Source organism: Oryza glaberrima, chromosome 3, assembly GCF_000147395.1.
Source record: "Oryza glaberrima chromosome 3, OglaRS2, whole genome shotgun sequence".
In the NCBI taxonomy this organism is placed as follows: Eukaryota; Viridiplantae; Streptophyta; class Magnoliopsida; order Poales; family Poaceae; genus Oryza; species Oryza glaberrima.
This window is the reverse complement of record NC_068328.1, coordinates 31,186,437-31,207,023: the sequence shown is the minus strand read 5'-3', so window position 1 is coordinate 31,207,023 and position 20,587 is coordinate 31,186,437. Positions and strand designations below refer to the sequence as shown.

At 44.5% G+C, this 20,587-nt stretch overlaps 3 protein-coding genes across 5 annotated transcripts; 1 reads left to right on the top strand and 2 right to left on the bottom strand.

Moving 5' to 3' along the window:
• Positions 1-5,471: 5,471 nt before the first annotated feature.
• On the top strand, positions 5,472-9,779 carry LOC127767521 (uncharacterized). Its single transcript, XM_052292877.1, has 12 exons — positions 5,472-5,876; positions 5,987-6,113; positions 6,202-6,271; positions 6,401-6,484; positions 6,848-6,970; positions 7,075-7,545; positions 7,716-8,122; positions 8,217-8,316; positions 8,410-8,469; positions 8,571-8,657; positions 8,767-8,904; positions 9,279-9,779. The coding sequence occupies exons 2-12, from the start codon at positions 6,019-6,021 to the stop codon at positions 9,591-9,593; spliced, it is 1,950 nt and encodes a 649-aa protein (XP_052148837.1). The 5' UTR covers positions 5,472-5,876; positions 5,987-6,018; the 3' UTR covers positions 9,594-9,779.
• A 447-nt stretch (positions 9,780-10,226) lies between these two features.
• Positions 10,227-11,297, bottom strand: LOC127767532 (uncharacterized). Its single transcript, XM_052292894.1, has one exon. The coding sequence runs from the start codon at positions 11,128-11,130 to the stop codon at positions 10,600-10,602; it is 531 nt and encodes a 176-aa protein (XP_052148854.1). The 5' UTR covers positions 11,131-11,297; the 3' UTR covers positions 10,227-10,599.
• A 7,240-nt stretch (positions 11,298-18,537) lies between these two features.
• On the bottom strand, positions 18,538-19,973 carry LOC127767533 (CASP-like protein 5C1). Of its 3 annotated transcripts, none has more exons than XM_052292895.1 (3): positions 19,568-19,973; positions 19,132-19,256; positions 18,538-19,023 (listed from the first exon to the last, which is right to left on the bottom strand). In XM_052292895.1, exons 1-3 carry the CDS (start codon positions 19,708-19,710, stop codon positions 18,812-18,814), a joined length of 480 nt encoding a protein of 159 aa, XP_052148855.1. In that variant the 5' UTR covers positions 19,711-19,973; the 3' UTR covers positions 18,538-18,811. The 3 variants fall into 3 exon arrangements, with proteins under 3 accessions (XP_052148855.1, XP_052148857.1, XP_052148858.1); XM_052292897.1 differs by having other exon boundaries at positions 19,132-19,250; XM_052292898.1 differs by having other exon boundaries at positions 18,541-19,023; positions 19,132-19,264; positions 19,568-19,968.
• Between the last annotated feature and the right edge of the window lie 614 nt (positions 19,974-20,587).

The window sequence follows — 20,587 nt, the reverse complement described above, 5'->3', positions numbered from 1 at the left end:
AATCAGGAGTAAACACACAAGCCATTGTTGGCCCATGCATCTTCCGAGTTACCAGTTGGCATCTGGCCAAAGCACATCTTCACACATTAAGCTTTATATATTACTTGCTAAAATAATTTTAGGACATTATCTTTTCCCTTATACTTATACTTATCAGCCAAAATTTAAATTTTCAACTTTAAATATAAAGCTGATTTAAAGATTTTTTTTTAATCGAAGTGTATTTTTCAACCTTTGCTTTTAAACAACCTTGAAAATATAAAAATTTTATTCACAAATTACTTTTTTTTTTGCAAATATGTCGTTAACGATGGAACCGTTAATTGTTTGTTAATCTTAAAAAATGTATATATGTGAAAGCATCCTATCAATCCACAGGTCAGATTAAAAAGGGACAATGAGGATATACATTATGTTAACAGAAGCAAAAAATATCACCAAGTTTGATTTGGAGTTCTAGAAATATCATATTAACAAAAGAAAACAATAACTATTTACACTATTAGATTATGACAGATCTAGATTATAATGGTACAGATTAATTGTACTATAAGAAGAAAATCTACACACCTACCACTGTATTGCATATAAAAGAAATAGCAGATTCTAAAACCACACAATTATATGACAATTCGATTTAACATGCCTAATAAAGAATAGTAGCGGTAGACATTCGAGTGGAGTGGTAGCATAGGAATAGGAAGTGGAGGGACAATAGGGAATATAATTTTGAATAATATAACTTTGTTTCGACGCTAGCCATACAATTGTGCGGGCCGCTCAACCTTAAAAGGAGTCACCATATTCATCATGGTGGCTAAAAATTCTTACATTAATAGGAGAAAAAGGAAGAAAAGAACTCAACTAATAATACACTAAAGACTACAAGGTCCAATTTTTAAAGGTTTAGAACTTCTAAAAAGTAAAAAAAAACTAATAATAATCATGTTCGATTTTAAAATCTCAATGACAATAAAAAAGAGAGGCAGCGGGCGAGCCATAGAGGAGTACAATGGCAAAACCGCTAGTGGTTTGGCGGGACTTCTAAAAAGTAAAAAAAATGAACCCGGACGATAATTATGTTCGAATTTTAAAAACCCAATGACAATAAAAAGAAAAGACAATGAATGAGCCGTAGAGAAGTATAATGGTAGCGTTTGACGAGACTTCTAAAAATTATAAAAAGAAACCTAACAAGACAATAAACTCTAAAAATTATTTGATCCAATTTTTAAAGGTTCCAAGGAGAATAAATAAAAATAGTGGTGGATCGAGCAAGCAAATAAAGAAGGAGATGACAAAAATAAGGGATAGCAACTGGTGTGACGTTTAAAAACTATATAATTATAAACACGGAGATGATAAGGTTTGGTCTTTCAAAGTCTCAAGACAACGAGATAGCTATTTAATAAATTTTAAGTAAAATCATACTAAAAATATATGATTTTGTTTGGATGCTAGACGCGCAATTGCACAGGCCACCCAGCTAGTCAGCTTGAATTGACAGTGCTTCTCATATCTTTAATTAACATCGTCTGAGTTGTGCAAGCTATCGTTAAATAAGTTATCGATCGGGGATGTCACACGCCACGGCACGCATGTGGAGCCATGACCTTGAACCCTAAGAACGGTGTGAAATGCCTACTTGAAATCTACTATGTTCATTTTTTAGGTTTCTCGTTATAAAAGTGATTTTTATATAAGATTTATACTAAGTGATGAAAGAGTAGTAATTTACATAAGATGATGGACTGGGTTTTTCACCTTTTGGTTATTTTAGAAAACTTATTCTATAAATAGACCTAAAAAAAACTTATTCTAAAAGTGGACTTTTTCATGGCGCCGGTCCAACATGACGGCATCCATAATCGTTGGCATCGTCCCCCTCATCCCTAGTTGGAAGCTAAATAATTTAAAGAGAGACAACACCAATATCGTTGACACCGAGGGTTTATTTGTACTTTTTTTAAAAAAAACTATTTGTAATAAAAAAATATTTATAAACAGATCAACCTTCAAATTAGTGACTTACTCCATTAGCATCGTTATATTGGACCACGACATTAATGAAGTTGGCGCCGTGAAATGGTTAATTTCTAAAATAAGTTTTTTTAGTCTATTTGTAGAATAAATTTTTAAAAAAGACCAAAAGATGGAAAATCAAAGAAGGATGGACAACACATCCAATTCATCGTACTCCAAGTAATAGTAAATGCTTGTTTTTTCTACAGAGTCTCAGTACAAAATCACTTGTTAGCGATTGTTTAGTTTGGTAAAGTAACAAATGTCCGACTGTCCGATTCAACATGAATACTCAAATTTACGGCTAGTTATCTTTTTTCCACACGTATGCTAGGAGACGGGATACCGTTACCCCAACAGAATAGCTTCCCCTCCACCTCCATCAGCTGCAAGAGCGCGAGGCGCAATGGCCGAGCCGGCGGCGGGGGGGGAGAGCAGCGGCGGTGGCCGGAGCTAGAGAGCGGGGGAGGAGGTGGCGGTGGTGGCTGGAGCCGAGGGAGAGAGCGACGGCGGTGGTCGGAGCCGAGGCGCCGGTGGTTGGAGCAAGAGAACGGCGGGATGGGGCGGCGGCGGTGGCCGGAGCCAGAGAGCCGAGGGAGGGGGGCGGCGGCGGCGGCGGTGGCCGGAGCCGGGGGAGGTAGCTAACGACGGTGGCCGGAGCCAGGGGAGGTAGGGGCAGCGGTGGTGGTAGCCGGATCCAGAGGAGGGAGGGGATGGCGGTGGTGCGGCCCGGAGCCGGAGGAGGGAGCGACGGCGGTGGTCGAAGCTAGGGAGGAAGGGGTGCTGGGGTGGCAGTGGTCGTCGCGCGTCGACGTCGAGGTATGTATCGTGTGATACCTAGTAAGTATCGCGCGATACCTGATAGGTATCACCTGATATATCGCAAGTATCACCTGATAGGTATCGCGTGATACCTAATATGTATCACCTGATATATCGCAAGTATCGCCTTCTATGTGGCAAGAATCGCATGATATCTATAGGTATCACATGATATCTCGCAAGTATCACCTGAAACATGGTATAATCGCCTGATACCTGTTAGGTATCACTTGATACCGGACATAATATCTAACCGGTATCATCCCGTTCGAAAACAAGATTCTGTTATATAGTAGCACTCTTTTTCCAAGTAATATAAGTATATTTATACCGTTAAAGTCGGTATAAGCATTTTTATTTACCTTTTGATGTGTAATTTCATCGGCACGAACGAACCAGGCCGTGGCACATGTACAAAGCCGCTATCACCACAGAAGATCAGCAAAAGCCTCCCACTTTCCGCTTCCCCCCCGGCCACTTTTCCCTGCACGGCCAAACCTGCCTGACCTACCACCCCCCAAATCCCATGCGCCCGCGACGCCCCAAACTACACCACCACCAACCGCTCGCCGCCGCCGCGCGGCTGATTATTCCTGTGACAAACCGAGCGGCGTCTCGCCGCAGACGACAAGTGCTCGCCTCTCTCTCTCCCGTTGCTTTCCTTCCGAGAGATGCTACGTACTACTACTCCGGTAAAGTGCCAAGAGACGACGATGAGGGCGTTGGATTAGCGAGAGAACAAGGAGAAGCGCCCAACAGGAGAGGAGCTGATATCCTTTATCCTCCTCCTCCTGCTTGCTTTCGTCCCTTTTGAGGATTGTTAGTGTAGCAGTAGTACTTGCTTTTGTTCCATTCTTTAGGGTTTGTGCCCCTAAAGAATGGCTTAAACATTCTTTCGGCAAATGCGTGTGCTCTTGTCTTTAATGACTGTTTGTCTTAGCAGGGTAGGAGTAGGTTCTAGCCTTTTGTTCCTGTAGTTTGTACTACTACTAGGATCATTTCAGGTTTGGGTTGCTTTTTCAAAGACAAATTGCGTGAAATATATTCTTTTTTGCATGTTTTGTTTATTAGTGTAAACATTATTGTTTGCATGAAATGTTTACAGTGTCACATTCAGTACTGTTTTCACAAAAAAATTTTACCTTAAGAGAATAAGAGTTTGTATCTTCTCTTTGAAAAATCGTACAGAGGATCATGTGTGCATCTCTTTTTTTTTTAATGTTTTGTTTAGTGTTCAAATTGTTGCATGAAATGTTTACAATGTCACATTGGGTTCTGTATAAAACATTATTTTAACTTACAACTACTGCATCTGTCCCAAAATATTTTTGAATGGAGGGGAGTATCTCTTTTTATTTTACAAACAATTATGTATACAGCGGCATGCAGACTCGAAAACTGTACTACATTTTACGGATTGGCAAGTGCCAACCTTTGGGTAATATAGGTGTTATGGTACATCACGATTGCTTGAGACTCAGGAGTCAGGAATTCAAGATAGCTGCACCAACCCATTGCAAATTTGCAATGCAAAAGGAATATATGAGATGGTTGGTTGCATTAGTGATGAGTTCCCTTTACTTCCAAATGCCAACCAATTTTAGTTTGTACAATCAATGTGTGGTACTATCACGGGATAGTATATGTAGCGTAAACCTATAAACTATTGTAGGATACACAAATGAATGTCTGGAATTTGTTCACGTCCCCCTGATTAATCTTTTACTTCTAGATTAAAGTATGATTATTTTTTTATTGGCTAAATCTCAGATGATAATTTGTGTATCATATAACAGTTTTCAGGTTTATATTACATACAGATGGTTTGCACTATATATTTTCTCCGCTATCGTTGTGTCTCTATCTCCAGGCCATTTCTAGTCTTCTCTACATGAGCCAATGGGAAGTTGGCTTGCATTGAAATTTGCATCATTGTTGACCATAGTGGAAGGACGAGTGAGTATTAACAAGTGGACTCATTAGTCATTAGTCATGGTGGTTAGTATGCACGTACGCTGATTAATTTGAAACAAACCAATAATGATGCCCTTCTCCAAATGGCACTGCAGACTACCTGCTCTCGGCTCATTTGCTGGTCTGTCAGTATCATAAAACAAACTCATCGCAGGGCAGAAAAAACTATTATGGTCACAAAGATTTCTGAAGAGCTATGTCAGGCACATCTGGAAACCTGCCTGTTCCATTAAGAACCCCAAACTCCAAAGTGCAATTTCAACATACTACTAATATTCTGATACTGAAATCCCTCAACCAAGTTTGGTAGACAATAACCTAATTTAACAATGCTGATGTTTTGTCGGTTAGTATGCAAGCTTGGCTCTATTAGCAGCTGGATGCAGTAATCCTGAGTTAATATAATCCCACAATCTTACTGCTGCTCACAACCCCAAAAACTGTTACTCGAGGTTGGTTGAGGTAGAAAGCCTAAGACACATATAACCAAGCTTATGTTAGAAAAAAAAAAGCTAACCTTTTCCTAGTTTTGCAAGCTGCAGAATACAAAGAAGCCGGGAGGGATTAAAATTTTCAGACCTGTGGATGCAAAAAAGGTACAGTGATTAGTGTATACTACTACTACTCCATTTATCCAGCAAAGAACCAAGGGAAAAGTTGTGCGTGGCATTTTCACGAGATGTCACAGTCAACGGCCTTTTTGCAGGCGCCCTAAACACTAGTGTGCGTCACTGGTTGTGGCTGTGCTGTATATAACGCAGAGTGCGGGGTTTCTGCAGAGCTGGAGTGGAGAAAGGAGAGACCTTTCCATTCCCTCTCTGAAAAAAGAACAATTTAGTTTTTGACCTGAAGGGTGGTAGTAGTGGGCTAGTTGGCGGTAGATGGCATTGACACTGGTTGCCAAGCACAGTGCAGGTTTTGTTGGAGCCTAGTGTGGCTTCAGAGCTCAGAAGCAGCCACATTTCTGCATTCTTGGATCATTTGGAGCTCTCCTTGCTTGTTGTTGGGTCTCTTCTCTTTCCTGCTTCCGAGTTCTGTGAGCCAGCCAACTAATCTCTGTAAGTTCTACTATCTTGTTCTTATTTCTCCTGCTCATTTGCCCCCAAGGATATGGCTACTACTGCTTGATGTCCTGTTGCTTAGAGTGTTCTTGGCTGGTTGCTTTCAGTTCTTGATTGGTTCATACCTTGGTGCCAAGAAATGGAGGTGGAGGCGATGGAGAAGAAGGGACACAGAACCTTTGCTAAGGCAATTAAGTCTTTCGGTTCTTCAGAAAGGCACAAGCGTTCTAAGAGGTTTGTGTCTTTGGATTTCTTATGCAAAGTTCTCTGTTTCTGTTGTTACGAATGCTAATAACGAGATCTAGATGTTTTTCTATGGCAGTGATCTTGAGGATATGTGTGCTAAAGATGCGCTGTATGCTTCAGATAAAACATGCGTTCAGCCTAAGCCAGTGAGTTTATTTTCTGTTCTCTGTTCTCTGTTCTGTCTTCCACGTTTTTCTACTGTATTCTGCAGTAAATGCATAATAGTTCTGCATAGTTTCAGTAATTTTGAGCATTCTGTGTTCTGGTTTACTCAGGATGCTGTAAAAGTTAAGGTAAAAAGTGATATCAACGCTGAAGTGCAACCTGGGAGAGGAGCGCAGAGCTTCTTGAGAAAAGAGGTAATGAGTGTAAAATGCTGTTTTTCTTCATTGATTTTATCGCCAACCTGCCCTTTCTGGACTTAAAAATCTTTTTTAGTAGGAAAAGAAAAGAATCACATTTCAATTACAGACAGGAGGTTGCATTTCCTTTTTGTATCTCCATGCTTGCCAAATGACACTTTTTTTTTAAATTTTCGTTTTTGGCCGAACAATGCAAATCCTTAAACAGACCAGGTTTTTTTTTGTTTGTTTTACAAACAAAGCATGATTTTCCCAGTGAAAAATAATCCTGGTAAAAATTTCCCTGCAAATGGTCTAGGATAATGTCACTTTTCTGCTGAATTCAACATAGTTTAGACTCATCATGACGGCCTGATGCAGATTCTCCAGCTAGAAAAGCACCTCAAGGATCAGCAGGTCATGCGTGGCGCCCTGGAGAAAGCTCTGGGACCGAACGCTACTGCTGCTCCAGTCAACGTATCAAACGAGAATCCAATGCCAAAGGTAACTCCTTTGCCTAACCACATGAATGAGAATTCACCAATTTTAAGTTTTTAACCCCTTACCTGAGCAATACTGATCTGAAGATAAAATGGTTTTTTTTTCAGGATGCCAAAGAACTTATCAGGGAGATTGCTACACTAGAGCTTGAGGTGAAGAACATGGAGCAGTATCTCCTTACCCTGTACAGGAAGGCCTTTGAGCAGCAAGTGCCCACATTTTCCCCTCCTGACCACCGGGGAGCTCCGAAGCCGCCGGTACCGGCGATGGCGGCAGTGAGCTCGCAGCCTGTGCAGCTGCAGAAATCACCCAGTGTCAAGGCATCTCGCAAGAACAACAGAGCTGACGCAATGCTGCGATCCAGCTACCCGCCACCGTCCCGTAGGACGTTGAACGATCCAGTGATGACGGATTGCTCTACGTCGGGTTGCTCTAGCAGGCTAGGTGAATCTGATATTCTCCGGTGCCAGTCTGCGTTGTCGTACCGCGGCATTTGTTCGTCCAGGATTTCACCATCGGAGGACAGTCTTGCGAGAGCTCTTCGGTCATGCCACTCTCAACCTTTCTCATTTCTGGAGGTAATGATTCACACTGCATTTTTTTTACTAATTACAAGTCCTCGTGCATGATAAGAAATGATGGGTACAGTGTGGTTATGAGATTATGCGCAACATAACAGGTTGTGAAAGTTTCCGTCTGGACCTGTATAAGATTCTAAGTTGCTTGTTTTTATGAATTTTGTGAGCAGGAAGGGGAGAGTACTGCAGCAGGAGTGATAAGCTTAGCAGAGTATCTAGGCACTAATGTAGCTGACCACATTCCTGAAACTCCCAACAACCTATCGGAGGAGATGGTGAGATGCATGGCAGGGGTGTACTGCAAACTTGCAGATCCCCCTTTGGTTCACCACGGCTCGTCGTCTTCGCCAACGTCATCGTTCTCCTCGACGAGTGCGATATCCCCGCAGTATCTGGGGGATATCTGGAGTCCCAATTACAAGAGAGAATCTACTCTGGACTCTCGTTTGATAAACCCTTTCCATGTTGAGGGGTTGAAGGAGTTCAGTGGACCATACAATACAATGGTTGAGGTTCCACTGATTTGCCGCGATAGTCGGAGGCTAAAAGAAGTTGAGGATCTGCTCCAGACTTACAAGTGAGCTGTTCTTTCTTGTCTCTGTTTGGTGAATGCAGATATTTTTCTTATATGTTCAATGTCCTAATACGATATACTGAATTGTATACTTCAGGTTGATTTTGTACCGGTTGGAAACCGTCGATCTCAGGAGAATGACGAACGAAGAAAAGATTGCATTCTGGGTCAACATACACAACGCCCTGCTGATGCATGTAATGCTTCTACTGTTTCAGTTCACTACAAATTTCTAGCATTGTCTCAAGTTGTTTTTTTGTTAATGGGTATAATTTGTACTACCTCCACAGGCTTATCTAAAGTATGGCGTCCCACAGAACAATCTGAAGAAGACATCACTTCTTGTTAAGGTAAAGCGAAAACATTTTCCTTTGTAGAATCAATGGAATGCACCTTTCGTGTACTTAATTCAGACGAAGTTTCTTCTTTCCCTGACATCTGTTCACCACAGGCTGCCTGCAAAATTGCTGGACGGAGCATCAATGTAGCTGTTATCCAGAGCATGGTTCTTGGATGCAACACACACTGTCCTGGACAGGTAAAGCAAACATGATTATTAGGTCAAAACTAGTTAAAAGTGTAATATTCACACTGTACTGATTATATAGCAAGCATGCTAATTCTATGTGTTGTTCCTTTTAATGCAGTGGTTACGTACTTTGCTTCACCCAAGGATCAAAAGCAAAGTGGGCAAAGTAGGGCATGTGTGGCAAGCCTTTGCCGTTGCACAATCAGAGCCTCTTTTACGCTTTGCGCTTTGTTCAGGAAGCCATTCTGATCCCGCGGTAAGCTCATTGCGTTTTCTCAAATTGGTGTCATCTTCATTGTACCTCGATCTATTTTAAACTAACCAATGCTTCCTTTTATCAAGCCATACTTGAGTAATTCAACCCTTTTTAGCTTTTAGGCACAAATTCAGTATGAAAAAGTCTCACGTGTCCTGAAGAAATCATACCCTGACACATTGTCAAAACATGCTAATGAAATGAAAACCTTTCACTGATTGGGGAATATTGTTAGGAATCATTCAATCATTCTCCATGTTTGGAATCTCTCACCAAAGTTACTGCAGGCATTATTACTTGGTGGTGCCAACTACTGCCAAGCCAGTCAATCCCCTTTAGTCACAATCATCTCACAAACTCCTCTTTTTCTGCAGGTGAGAGTGTACACTCCAAAGAGGCTGTTCCATCAACTGGAGGCTGCCAAGGAGGAGTTCATCCGGGCAACGGTGGGCATCTGGAAGGAGCAGAAAATACTGCTTCCAAAGCTCGTCGAGGCGTATGCGAAAGACGTCAAGCTCTCGTCGCAGGGCCTTGTCGACATGGTGCAGCGCTACCTCCCAGAGAGCTTGAGGATGGCAATGCAGAAGTGCCAGCAGAGCAGATCCAGCAAGATCATAGAATGGGTGCCTCATAACCTGAATTTCCGGTATCTACTGTCCAGGGACCTGGCATTTCCTCACCTGAACTGACTAATCTTACTGCTCTCTGCTCAAATAGGCTGTGAAATGAGCTGAAGTATATGCATTGTATCATATAGATTTAGACGTAAGGATTGTGTAGGGTTGATGTGTGAGTAGTGTTTATCTTTGCCTGTAAAAAATTTTGTAGATGAACAGTAAAAGGGGAAGAAATGAGAAAGAAGCATCCTTTGGTTATCTGACAATTTCGGTATGTTGTGTCATTGTGTGCCATGTTAAGCCTCTTTGTGTGGGCCGAAATGCAGGTTTAATTTTTCGGCCATGTTGGACTGACTTGATTACATAGATGGGCCAGGACTTTTGCCCATCCAAACAACCAAGGTTCAGACCATTTGATAGCTGACAAATGTTTAGGTAACAATAATCTATTTGGGCTAAGAGAACACCACATCGGGGTTTTTTTTTTTTTTGGCAGTTTCAGAGCTGAAGATTCCAAATGAACACTGGGCTATAAAGAAAGCTACTATCTCAATTCAGAGCACATTGGACGGTGTGTTAGCTAGAGATTGGAGAATACATTTTGCTATCTTGGTAGATTAATCGATTGATTATTCTTTTATTCAGATGAGTCTGTTGACTCTTGTGTTCTGAACTTTTGATCCACATGCCATTCAACAATTTCAGTTTTTGAAGATGCAAAAGGCACAAATAGAAGTTATGAGCTTAGGCAGTGATTTGGCAGTTGGTAGCACACCATTTCTTATACTTTATAATAGTAGTAGTAGTATCATTTATATTTACATTTAAATCTACCTACATTTTCTTCTCATGTTTTTGGCGCCTAAATTAACCGCACCAAGAACGGACGCAGGCTGGCTACCGTTGCTACACATCACAACGCAAGCGCAAGCTCAAAGCATCACAAGGATTCCCAGCCGTCCGATCGAGTTGGGCCCACCCGTCTCCCCTTGGCGTGGGACCCACTGCCAGTGAGACAGTGCACTGATGCTTCTCGCTGTCTCGAGGTCGTTGGCCATGGCGGCGAGGCCGGGGCGCTCTACTCGGACTCCGGAATGGCGGTCAGGTCAGGAGAGAACTTGCTCGCCCTCACGCCTCGCGACGCCACCCGCCGCTTCCGCGCCACCGCCGGCTTGGGCGCGGCCGCCGCTACCGCCGTGTCATCCTCCTCGGGGAGCGGGAACACGAGCGGCGCCACCGCGCCGCGCCGGCGACGGCCTCCCGCGGGGGAGGATGCCGCCGCCGCTGCGGCGGCCTTGACGAGGGCGGCGCTTGCCTTCACCGCCAGCGCGGCGACCTCCTCGCGGGTAAGGCTGCGGCGCCGCGCCTCGGCGGGGAGCACGAAGTAGATCTGCCCCGGGCGGAGCTCCTCGTCGCCGGGCACGGCCACGACACGCCCCTCAAACCCGACCCCATCCGCGTCGCAGAGGAACCACCCCTCGCCAGCCTCCTCCAGCGCCATCGCCGCCGTGGCCGGCTGCGAGTACTCCCTCAGCTCGCCGCCAGGCATCACCACCCTCGCCGTCGCCGCCCCCTCCGCCACCGCGTCGCACGACACGCAGATGCCCATTGCCGCAGTATGAAATTCTCTTTCCTCGATCGGTTTTGCTTTGCTTCTGACGCTGGGGTGGATCGCTGTGCCGCGCCTGTTCGATCGATCTTTTTGCTGCCGTGGTCTGTGCCGGAGACGGCGACGAGGGTGAGGAGGGTATATATAGCGGGGGCGGGAGGTAGATGACGAGGGTGAAGTGTCGTGTAGGCGGGAGTGGGGGCAGCACAGGCTGGAGGTTCGTTGCGGGTTGCGATTTGAAGGGGTTTTCTGGGTAAACGTGGTCAGAGGATATATTATCTGTAGTTTCTGTATCCTGATTAAGCAGAGGGTGTTGCTGTTGCGATTATATTTGGCCAGCTAGATTAGCTTTGCCGGTCAATTGCACGTACATGTACGTTGGGCTTGGATTGGCTGGATAGGATGGCTCTGTATACAGGGATGTGGATTTTTTATCCCTCGAGGCGACGTCTCCTCGATATTTATATATCATCTAAATAGTTATTAATTTTTTTAAAAAAACTTAACAATATAGATTAATATGAAATATATCACTTCACAAACATACAAAACCAAATTCATCTTCTACTAGTTGCAACAAAAATAACAAATTAAACTGAAAATAGCTATCGCATATTCGCAACTGTATTTATTATTTTTGTTACAACTTATAGGAGTTGAATTTACACTTAAACTTATATGTTTGTGAGTGATATATTTTATATTAGTCTATACTGCACGACACTATCAAACGAGGACAAGAGCGCAGGGTGGTTCGCTGCCGTCAGATTCAGATCTAATGGTTGCAGATCACGTGGATTATACTCTCTCCAGACTCCATTCTGCCCCCGTTATTTTCAACTTACACTTATCGGATTATTTTTATCAGTTTTATTTTTAAAATCTATTATATTATTAAAGAAATAAAAAAAGGAGCCTCCACGTTCGCTCTCATGGTCTAGAAATTCTCACATTAATCGGAGAAAAATAAAAAGCAGAGTCCATATATAAATATAATTTAGAAATAGCTGAAATTCGGAATTAAAAAATAAGGAATATTAGAAGAGGAGACTATAGTCCATACAGAAATACAATTTAGAAATAGTTGAAATTTGGAATTAAAAAAAGGAATATTAGAGGAGGAGACTAGAGTCCGTATAGAAATACAATTAGGAAATAACTGAAATTCGGAATTAAAAATAAGGAATATTATAGAGTCCACATAGAAATACAATTAGGAAATAAATGAAATTCAGAATTAAAAATAAGGAATATTAGAAGTAGAGTATAGAATCCATATAGAAATACAATTAAGAAATAAATAGAAATTTGGAATTAAAAAAGAAGGAATATTAGAAGTAGAGTATAGAGTCCATATAGGAATTTAAAACTAACTAAAATTCGGAATAAACATAATAAAATGAAAAGTAGTGTTTAGAGTCCGTATAAAAATACAATTTACAAATAACTAAAATAAAAAATTAAGAAAAACATGAGAAGAAGAGTTTAAAGTCAATATAGGAATACAATTTAGAAGTAACTAAAATTTGAAATTAAAAATTAAAGAATAATGAAAGATGAGTTTAGAGTCCACGTAGAAATACAATTAGAAATAATAAAAATTCAGCATTAAAAAAAAGAAATATTAAAAGACGAGTCTAGAGTCCATATAGGAATGTATATAATTTACAAATAACTAAAATTTGATATTAAAAATAATTAATAACTAACACGTATATAAAATACAATATGATTATTACACATTAGTAGTTTCGTAAAGTTAATGCAAAATTTAAAATTATATTATCATTGTAATATATTTTAATAATATAATTAGAAAACATATATGCTATTATATGAGAGAAAATATAATGAAGTTACCCACGCAATCTGCGCGGGCCACCATGCTAGTTAATTAATTTAATCCTACAATCGAGTAACTATCCACGACAATAATCCAATGAATAATTTGTTTCAAACGCTACTTTAAGATGACGTTTCACGGAGGCACCTAAAAACTTTTTTCAAAAACATATCAACCAATGCTAATTTTGGTAGCAGTATGTGCAAACAACACATGTAGAGTTGTCTAAAAAAATCTTCGATACTTAATAACACACACTCCGAATATCTAGCCTGACTAGCCGGAGTAATTTTTTTTCAGACATGCAAAAGAATTACATGCACGTCAGTATATTAGAAGAAATAGAGTTTTTGTTACACAACGCAACCGACCAGATCGGTTGTTGCCGATTACAGGAAAAGGATTTTGAACGGAAAAAGTGAGTTAAAACTAAGAGCTAAAAGTTGTTGCTCCTATCTAACGAGAGGGGTGGCATAGGAGCCGCCTATAGGTCCCCAAACGAGGCAGCACCAAGGAGAGACCAGAGACAACCCTGCTAGTGAATGGACTACATAACCATCGAGACCGGTGAAAGAAAAAAAATTGAAAACCCTAGTGTTCCGCTCTTTTCAAAATTGCCAGGAAACTAAGAGAACCGGAGAATCAAAACCTGTGAAGATGCACAAGCAGGTGAGCCTAGCTGGAGTAAATATTACTGTACTACACGGGAAAAATGCGATCAACTTGAGTGCAATGAGATATTTCTCCTTCGGTCTTTCAAAAACTGAGATATTTTTTTCCCTTTGATCCCTCCAATTAATACAAAGCGAATTTCACTTTCCATCTCACACCAAAACCACGGTCGCAAACTGACCACCCGGCACACGTAGAGATCGAGCTAGCGTCCGTCCGTATTGCAGAAGCTTCTTTTGCTTCGCTGGGATCTTCCCCTCTCGTCGTCGTCTTCCGCTGCATCCGTCGTCACCTCGCGACCCTTTCAGTTGCAGATAGGCCCAAAAGGCTAGCGCATTTTGTTGGTGTGCGTAGCCAACCCGCGCGCGCGCGCGTCTCCGGTCCGGGGAGCGAGGCGTACGTACGTACGTGGGGCGCGGAGTGGCCGCGTGCGTCGTTGCTGCCCCTCGTCACGGGGGTAGGGGGACGCGCGGACAAGCCTCGGCAGCGGGGAGCCGGACGCGGAGATCACGTGGCGGCATGGGCGCCCTAAGGCTTTTTGACGTATAGTAGAGGAGGTAGCCTGTGCCATTGATGGATGAGAGTACGTAGGAGTACTTTGCTAAAGTAGTAGTAGCTGGGTTCAGCGAACGCTGCGCGGTTTCGTTTCTGTGCGTGGATTCGTCACCGTCGGTTACGCATAGGACAAGCTGCGTCCAAGGAATAGAATAGAGTGGTGGAGTCACTCTCTTAGCTCGATCGCTAACATATGGATTCATAAATTGGCGTGGCTGCATATGGAACGCAGCTAGCAAGCGTACAGACTTATATGGAAGCCAGCATATATTAGTAGTATCAAACAGATGGATCGCGCCGATTGCCCATGCATCATGCATGTAACTCAAGCGACTGGCTAGCTTATCCATAGGTCTGCCGCAAACTCATGCACATCTGGTCCGTGGAACAGAAATACAGATCAGGCCAGTCCAAACTCCAAAGTTCAAAGTCCAAACATGGGGGGTGTCCGGTTGGGGAGCAAAAACTCGCGTCAAGAAGGACGCCAAAAAAAGGCGCGGCACGCACCGGCACCATTTTCCAGGCCCATGCATGCATGCATGATGCACCGATGCGCGCAGTCACGCACTAGACGGTCGATCAATCCGTGCAGAGCGCCAGAGATAACGTACTTAAATTATCCCGGTACAAACGACTAAACGAGTAAACGACGAATACTACCCTACGACGCCCAGGCCACGGAGTGTACAGACCGCCACCGGCGTCCGCATTCGGTTTTTGGCTAGCACTCGCAGCAGAGGTCCGGGTTGTTGGGTCACTGCGCGCGTGGCGCCGTGCATGCGCGCGACGAAACGATCGGTGGTGATCGACCCATCATCTGCCTTGTCCCAACCGGGCGCCGGCCACGTACGTATATACGCCCCCACCCCGTTGGCGCACGACGCACGCGCACATGCCGCCCGGCACGCAGGGCCGCGGTGCCCGGCTCGCGGGGCGCCACCCGCGCCGCACGACTGCCCACCCGGTCCCTTCCCCTGCCGGCCGGCCCAACCAATCCCCCGTGCCCGCGCGCACCAAACCGACCATCCCGACGGCGAATCGCGTGGTGTGTCGCGCGCGCGCGCGGCTAGCTCTCGGACGATCGCGCTCGCGGAGTCGCGGGGGTTCGGCCAGTTTCCGCGAACGTTCGCTCGGCGGAGGGCGGAGAGTAGATCCTGTCCGCCGTTGCGTGGACCGGAGGCGGGCCGCGGGGGAGGCAGGCGGAATCTTGGGGCGGCCAGTCGGCACGCACGTCTCAACGTGGCCCAGATGCGATCCGGGGGGGAGGACTAGTTTACTCGCGGCCGTACGGTGCCGCACCTGTATTGTACTCCTACGTGACTGAACGACCAGGAAACGGAATGTGTTGTTGGCCTTTGGTTCTGAGGAGAGAACGGCCGGGGAAGCTGCGGAGATCGAGTCGATTTGGATCGCCGACGCCCGTTGATCCGTATAGAACGATCGGTTGAAATTGGTAGAGGAAGAAGCACGGAAATTACAACAGCACATGCACAGCTAGAGGAGAGTAGGAGACACGGTTTTTTTTCTTGGTTGACCCTTCATACAAATGCCGTGCAAAATATTCACAAAACCCAACCCTGCATCAAGCTAGAGTATTTAAACTGTTCCCGTCCAATGCTCAATGCGACTATGTACATATTTCTCGTACAAATCACATTGAAAAAAACGAATCTAGAATTGAATGTGGCACATTTTAATATAATGAATATAGATAGAGATATATTCAAATTCGTAGTATTATGATGTGTCACATACAGCACTAAGTTGGTTTTTTATGGGACTGGAGAGAGCAGGTAATACTCCAGTATTGGTCAAGTTCCTTTCTGTACTGAGGTGTACACTTGGAACTAACAGACTGGCTGCCTGCCTGCATGCGAACAAGGAACTAACAAGCCGCTCCGCTAGCTAGTTGCAAACGATTTTGGACGATTATTGGATTGCGTCTGCTCTGTTTTCATGATGTTTGAGAGGCCACTTGCGTTCTCAGATGCGGCCAAATTCGGTTGCTCTCGTGAACGCTCGTACCGTTGTCCGCCAGGTGCTCGCCGGCCGGCCGGCCTCCATTAACTCTGAACTGACCTGTGCCCCCTCTCGCCCTGGTCACAAACGTGTTGCACAGTTGCACGCAATAATGTCCAAAATGCATCATTGCACACACAAACATTTCGCAAAAGAACATACAGTAGTTTACATCACTGTAAACATGTTCGTAAGCTCTTGCAAAGAGTCAACAAAAATCTGTCATCCATGATCTGACAAGCACCCGATCTAGAAAATAAGCTTGGGCAAGTACACAGCCCTAAACATCATCATCATTGTACTACTAGTTAACGTGCAACCAAACCGAAGTTGTGAACTGCAGTAGTACTGTAGTAGTTATCCAGCTAAAGCAGGCTGTGGTGCGTGCAAACCAGTCAATCCAACCCCTAGATTTTGGATGCATCGAACCGTCCAAGAACGAGACAGTCTGGTCCCAGGGGCAGCAACATGCAACCATTTGTTCTTGTTGCATTGCAAAACCGAATTCAATTATAATCGCTTTTCTTGCAGAATTCATAGCACAGGCTGGAAAAGGCCGGCCAGATTGGGAGGCAGCCATGACACATAGATTCAGAGAATGCCTCTCGACCAGAAAGGAGAACCACGTGTTGTATTCCCTGAATTCCGATCTGATCCTGTCGTAACATGGCGCTCATAATGCGTTCGTAAGTTCCAGTTGCAATGGCACTCGAGTAGACAGGAAGCATTTTTGGCCCTAGCAGGGTGTATTTGCCGGGAACCAGCATGAGCCAATAATTAGTAGGGATGGATAAACTGAACAAGAAGGTTGGCCGACTCTGCCTTTTAGTTTTAGTGTGATTACTGATTAGGTTGGTGATTCTCGAATCATTTTTATGTGTTAAATATCAGTAGTATATCCTGAAAAATGATGGTGAGCATTAGACTATATGAAGCACAGAGATTTCACTTTATACCTACAACATATCTGCATCCTTTAAAGTACATCATAGAATATGCTGTCCATTTTTCTGAACACGTTTCACCATATCTTTTGATTAAAAGAAACAAGAAGCTCCGGACCTAGGGAACCATGAAGTAACCCACTATTTTTTTAGTGAATATCGAATTCTAAATTTAGAGGTGTAATCAGGGTAAGCTTATGCCTCATCCTGGTTGGGAATGTTATGGTAGCTTCAATCATTGGAATTACTCTGTTCCTATATATATATAGTCCTTATCCTTTTTGTTATTGCGTTATGGTAGAGGGAAAGAGAAAAGAAATAATAGAAATTGGGCTATGTTTCCCGAGAGAGACTGCCTTCTCTCATGTCAGCAGTTTTATAATTATAGTTGACTGCTCAATGTCGATCTGACCTTTTTCCTGGGCTTACTCGCTCGTCTACGCTCCGACCAATTCAGTCAAAATAAAAAAAAAAGATGTTTCCTTGAAAAAGTCTAAGAAATAGTAGTAGTAGTCATAAAGTGCACTTTTCGATTTATAGGGATCCCTATCTTTATCTCTATCCACGATGCCTATCTTCTGTTTTATATTGATAGAAGGTTGCTGAACAGAGAACATGCACGGATCGATCCACCAGAAGAAGAATCTGGCCCGTGCGTAGGTCTAATACAGGCCCATGCAGATGATTACTATAGATGGGCCACTTAGCGCGAAGAACCGAAGGCCTGATGTTTTGGGCCTATATGGCCTTTCAGTAAATTTGGCCCATGAAATCTAGATATTTTATTCCACCAGGAGTCATGCAAAGAGATCCCTGGAGTAGTTTGGATTGCTACCAATTGTACGCTGTAGCGATCAGGATTTTTTATATTTTAGCCCTCGTGTTTCTCTCCCTCCCCTACTGCCTCTCTTCCGCCGGCGGCGAGCCGGCGACGGCTCACGGCTGCCTTCCGCGGCGTCGCCGAACGGCAGTCTTATCGCCGTGCCGCTTCTCTGAATCTCCGCCCATCACCTCCTTTCCTTAAGCGGGAAGCACTACGTCTCCGAGTAGAGGGCGCGGGGAAGCGCCCATGGTCGCCACGCCGTCGCGGTCTCCATCGGCCACGGCAATGAACGTTGCTGCTATGGCCACCGGAGCCTGGTACTGAAGCGCACCATTGAACTGACGAGGTGATCCGTGATCAGCGCCTCAAGAGCCTTCCCTGGTTTGGCGGATGAATCTCTGGCGGGTGCATTCTGGGCCCGCAACTTGCTCGACGAAATGCCGACCACGTGTTTCATTCCTCTGTGGCTCTGTCTGACGCAACATGGTTACCAAGATCAAGCCGTTGGCACCAATTAGAGCCGAAATGATCGAGGTAATATTTCAGTTTCATTGCCAGGTTCATCGTGACTTTATTTCTAATCAATTTAGAAGACTAGATCAGATTAACATAGATGGACAAGAACTGCATTGTGGATTTGTGGTAGGTTCAGAAATTGATGATCATGTATTCATGTGGAGTGTAACTTCACCACTCTTCACTCAGACCCACAATGACTAAAATTGCAAAATAAATAGACTTTCCAAGCTATAGTGCTATGCACATACGGTATCCAAATCCATGACTGATTGTGGAGTCATACTGGAGTTAGGGCGTAATCCAGAATCAGCAATCAGCAGTGGTCACCGGGAGGCGATGAACCAGAGGTTGAAGAGTGAGGAAGCGGCCGTTAGGAACCAGGACAAGAAAGCCATCATCGCCGACAGCTGATACCTCCCACAGAATCTGGGAGAGCAGTGAGATCCATGGAATTGGAGCAGAAGATCGATGACCGCCGCACTTGAGCTGGCAGCTGCTAGTGAAAGTATTGCCAGGACCTGAAAAAGATTGCACGCAAAGTTCTTGATCTCTATCTGATTTTTACAAGAGAGGGTGAAATATAAAGCTTAATGAGAACCACAAGGAGATGTGCTCTTTCTACATACCCAGTCTCCGATGACGACAATGACCATGACACCTGGTACCCGAAGAGGGCACCCTACAAGTATGGAGTACACGTCGATCATGGCGAGTGTACAGCTCCAGGGGATCACCAAGCCCATTACTGTAACTAGGAAGCTACCAAGTTTACAACAAATTCAGCATAAGTAACTAGAGGACATGAAGAGTTTCAAGGGATGGAGCCTGCAGCAGTAGCATTGAGCAGCGTGGGTTGAATTTGGTTGTGCTGCCAATTTGATTGCAGAGGTATGTAAGGAGTTAAGGACAAATTTGCATCATAAAACCAGATGGCTGATCAGCTAAACATGTCTAGTGATCACTGGGGATATGGCTTAAACCTCTAGAACTATGGCCATGCAGTCCATGTCTGAACAAAAGTAGGAGAAATCCAAACGGTGGCACGCTCAGGCGAGCACTTACCAGAAGGTAGTATAGCTGAAGAACTCGACGCCGACGGACATGAACAGCAGGGACGCCGACGAGAAGACGGCCTGCCCGACGCGGAGGCCGAGGCTGCCGGCGCTCCCGACGGCGCCGGCCCCCGCCCTCTCCCGGTTCTCCATCCCCCGGCGGCGCCTTCACACCGCCGGCTCATGACATCCTTGCTTCCTCGGCGAGTCCACCGTCGCCGCCGGCCAGCTCTGCGTGGAATTCTTGGCCGGTGCAACGGAGATGCTGAGTGAGGCTAGAGGAAGACGAAGACGAAAAGGCAGGGAAAAAAAAAAGAGGGGGACAAGATGAAAAGGCCGGGGCTTTGGGTGGATGGATACGGTGGCACGGGAGGTGGAGCTGATTCTTGATTCTTCGTTTCTTCCCTTTCCTCTCGAGAGCTCTCCTTCCTCTCTTTCTCGTCGCTGCTTGTCATGGTTACTGCTTTTGACTTCGAGTAATTCTCCTCCTCAAGTCGCTGTCTCCACCTGGATCAGAACAGATTCTTCCTTTTGTTTTGTGCAGAGCCCGACTCGGAGTGGCACTCTAGCAGCTGAAATGGCACGATCTAATTGCACTCTTGTACGCTGACCACGACATCTGGGGAGCTACCAAGCTTGGCACGTAACGTAACCGTGTGCATTTCGACTTTCCGGTAATCTTTTTCTCTATTCAGTTTGATCGATCGTGTTCACTGATTGCAGCTGCGATAATCCAATGGACAATTGATTCTCTCCTCTTCTCTTCTGGCGTGTTGCATCCGAGTGGTTTTGGATGATCACTGTTTCACTTGTAGGATCGAATCATAAGAACTAAGCCAACCAGACGGGGGTGAATGGTTGGTATACCCAAAAACCAAAAACTTTTAGCGGAAATAAAAGTTACCCTCAAAATCGACGGATCGCGGTCTGACCGAAGTTGTCCTGCCGGTCTGACCGCCTGGTTGCCGTCGGTCTGACCGCGGTTACATCTCCGGTCCAACCGCCGAGATCAGTTGCTGCTCGCTGTCGC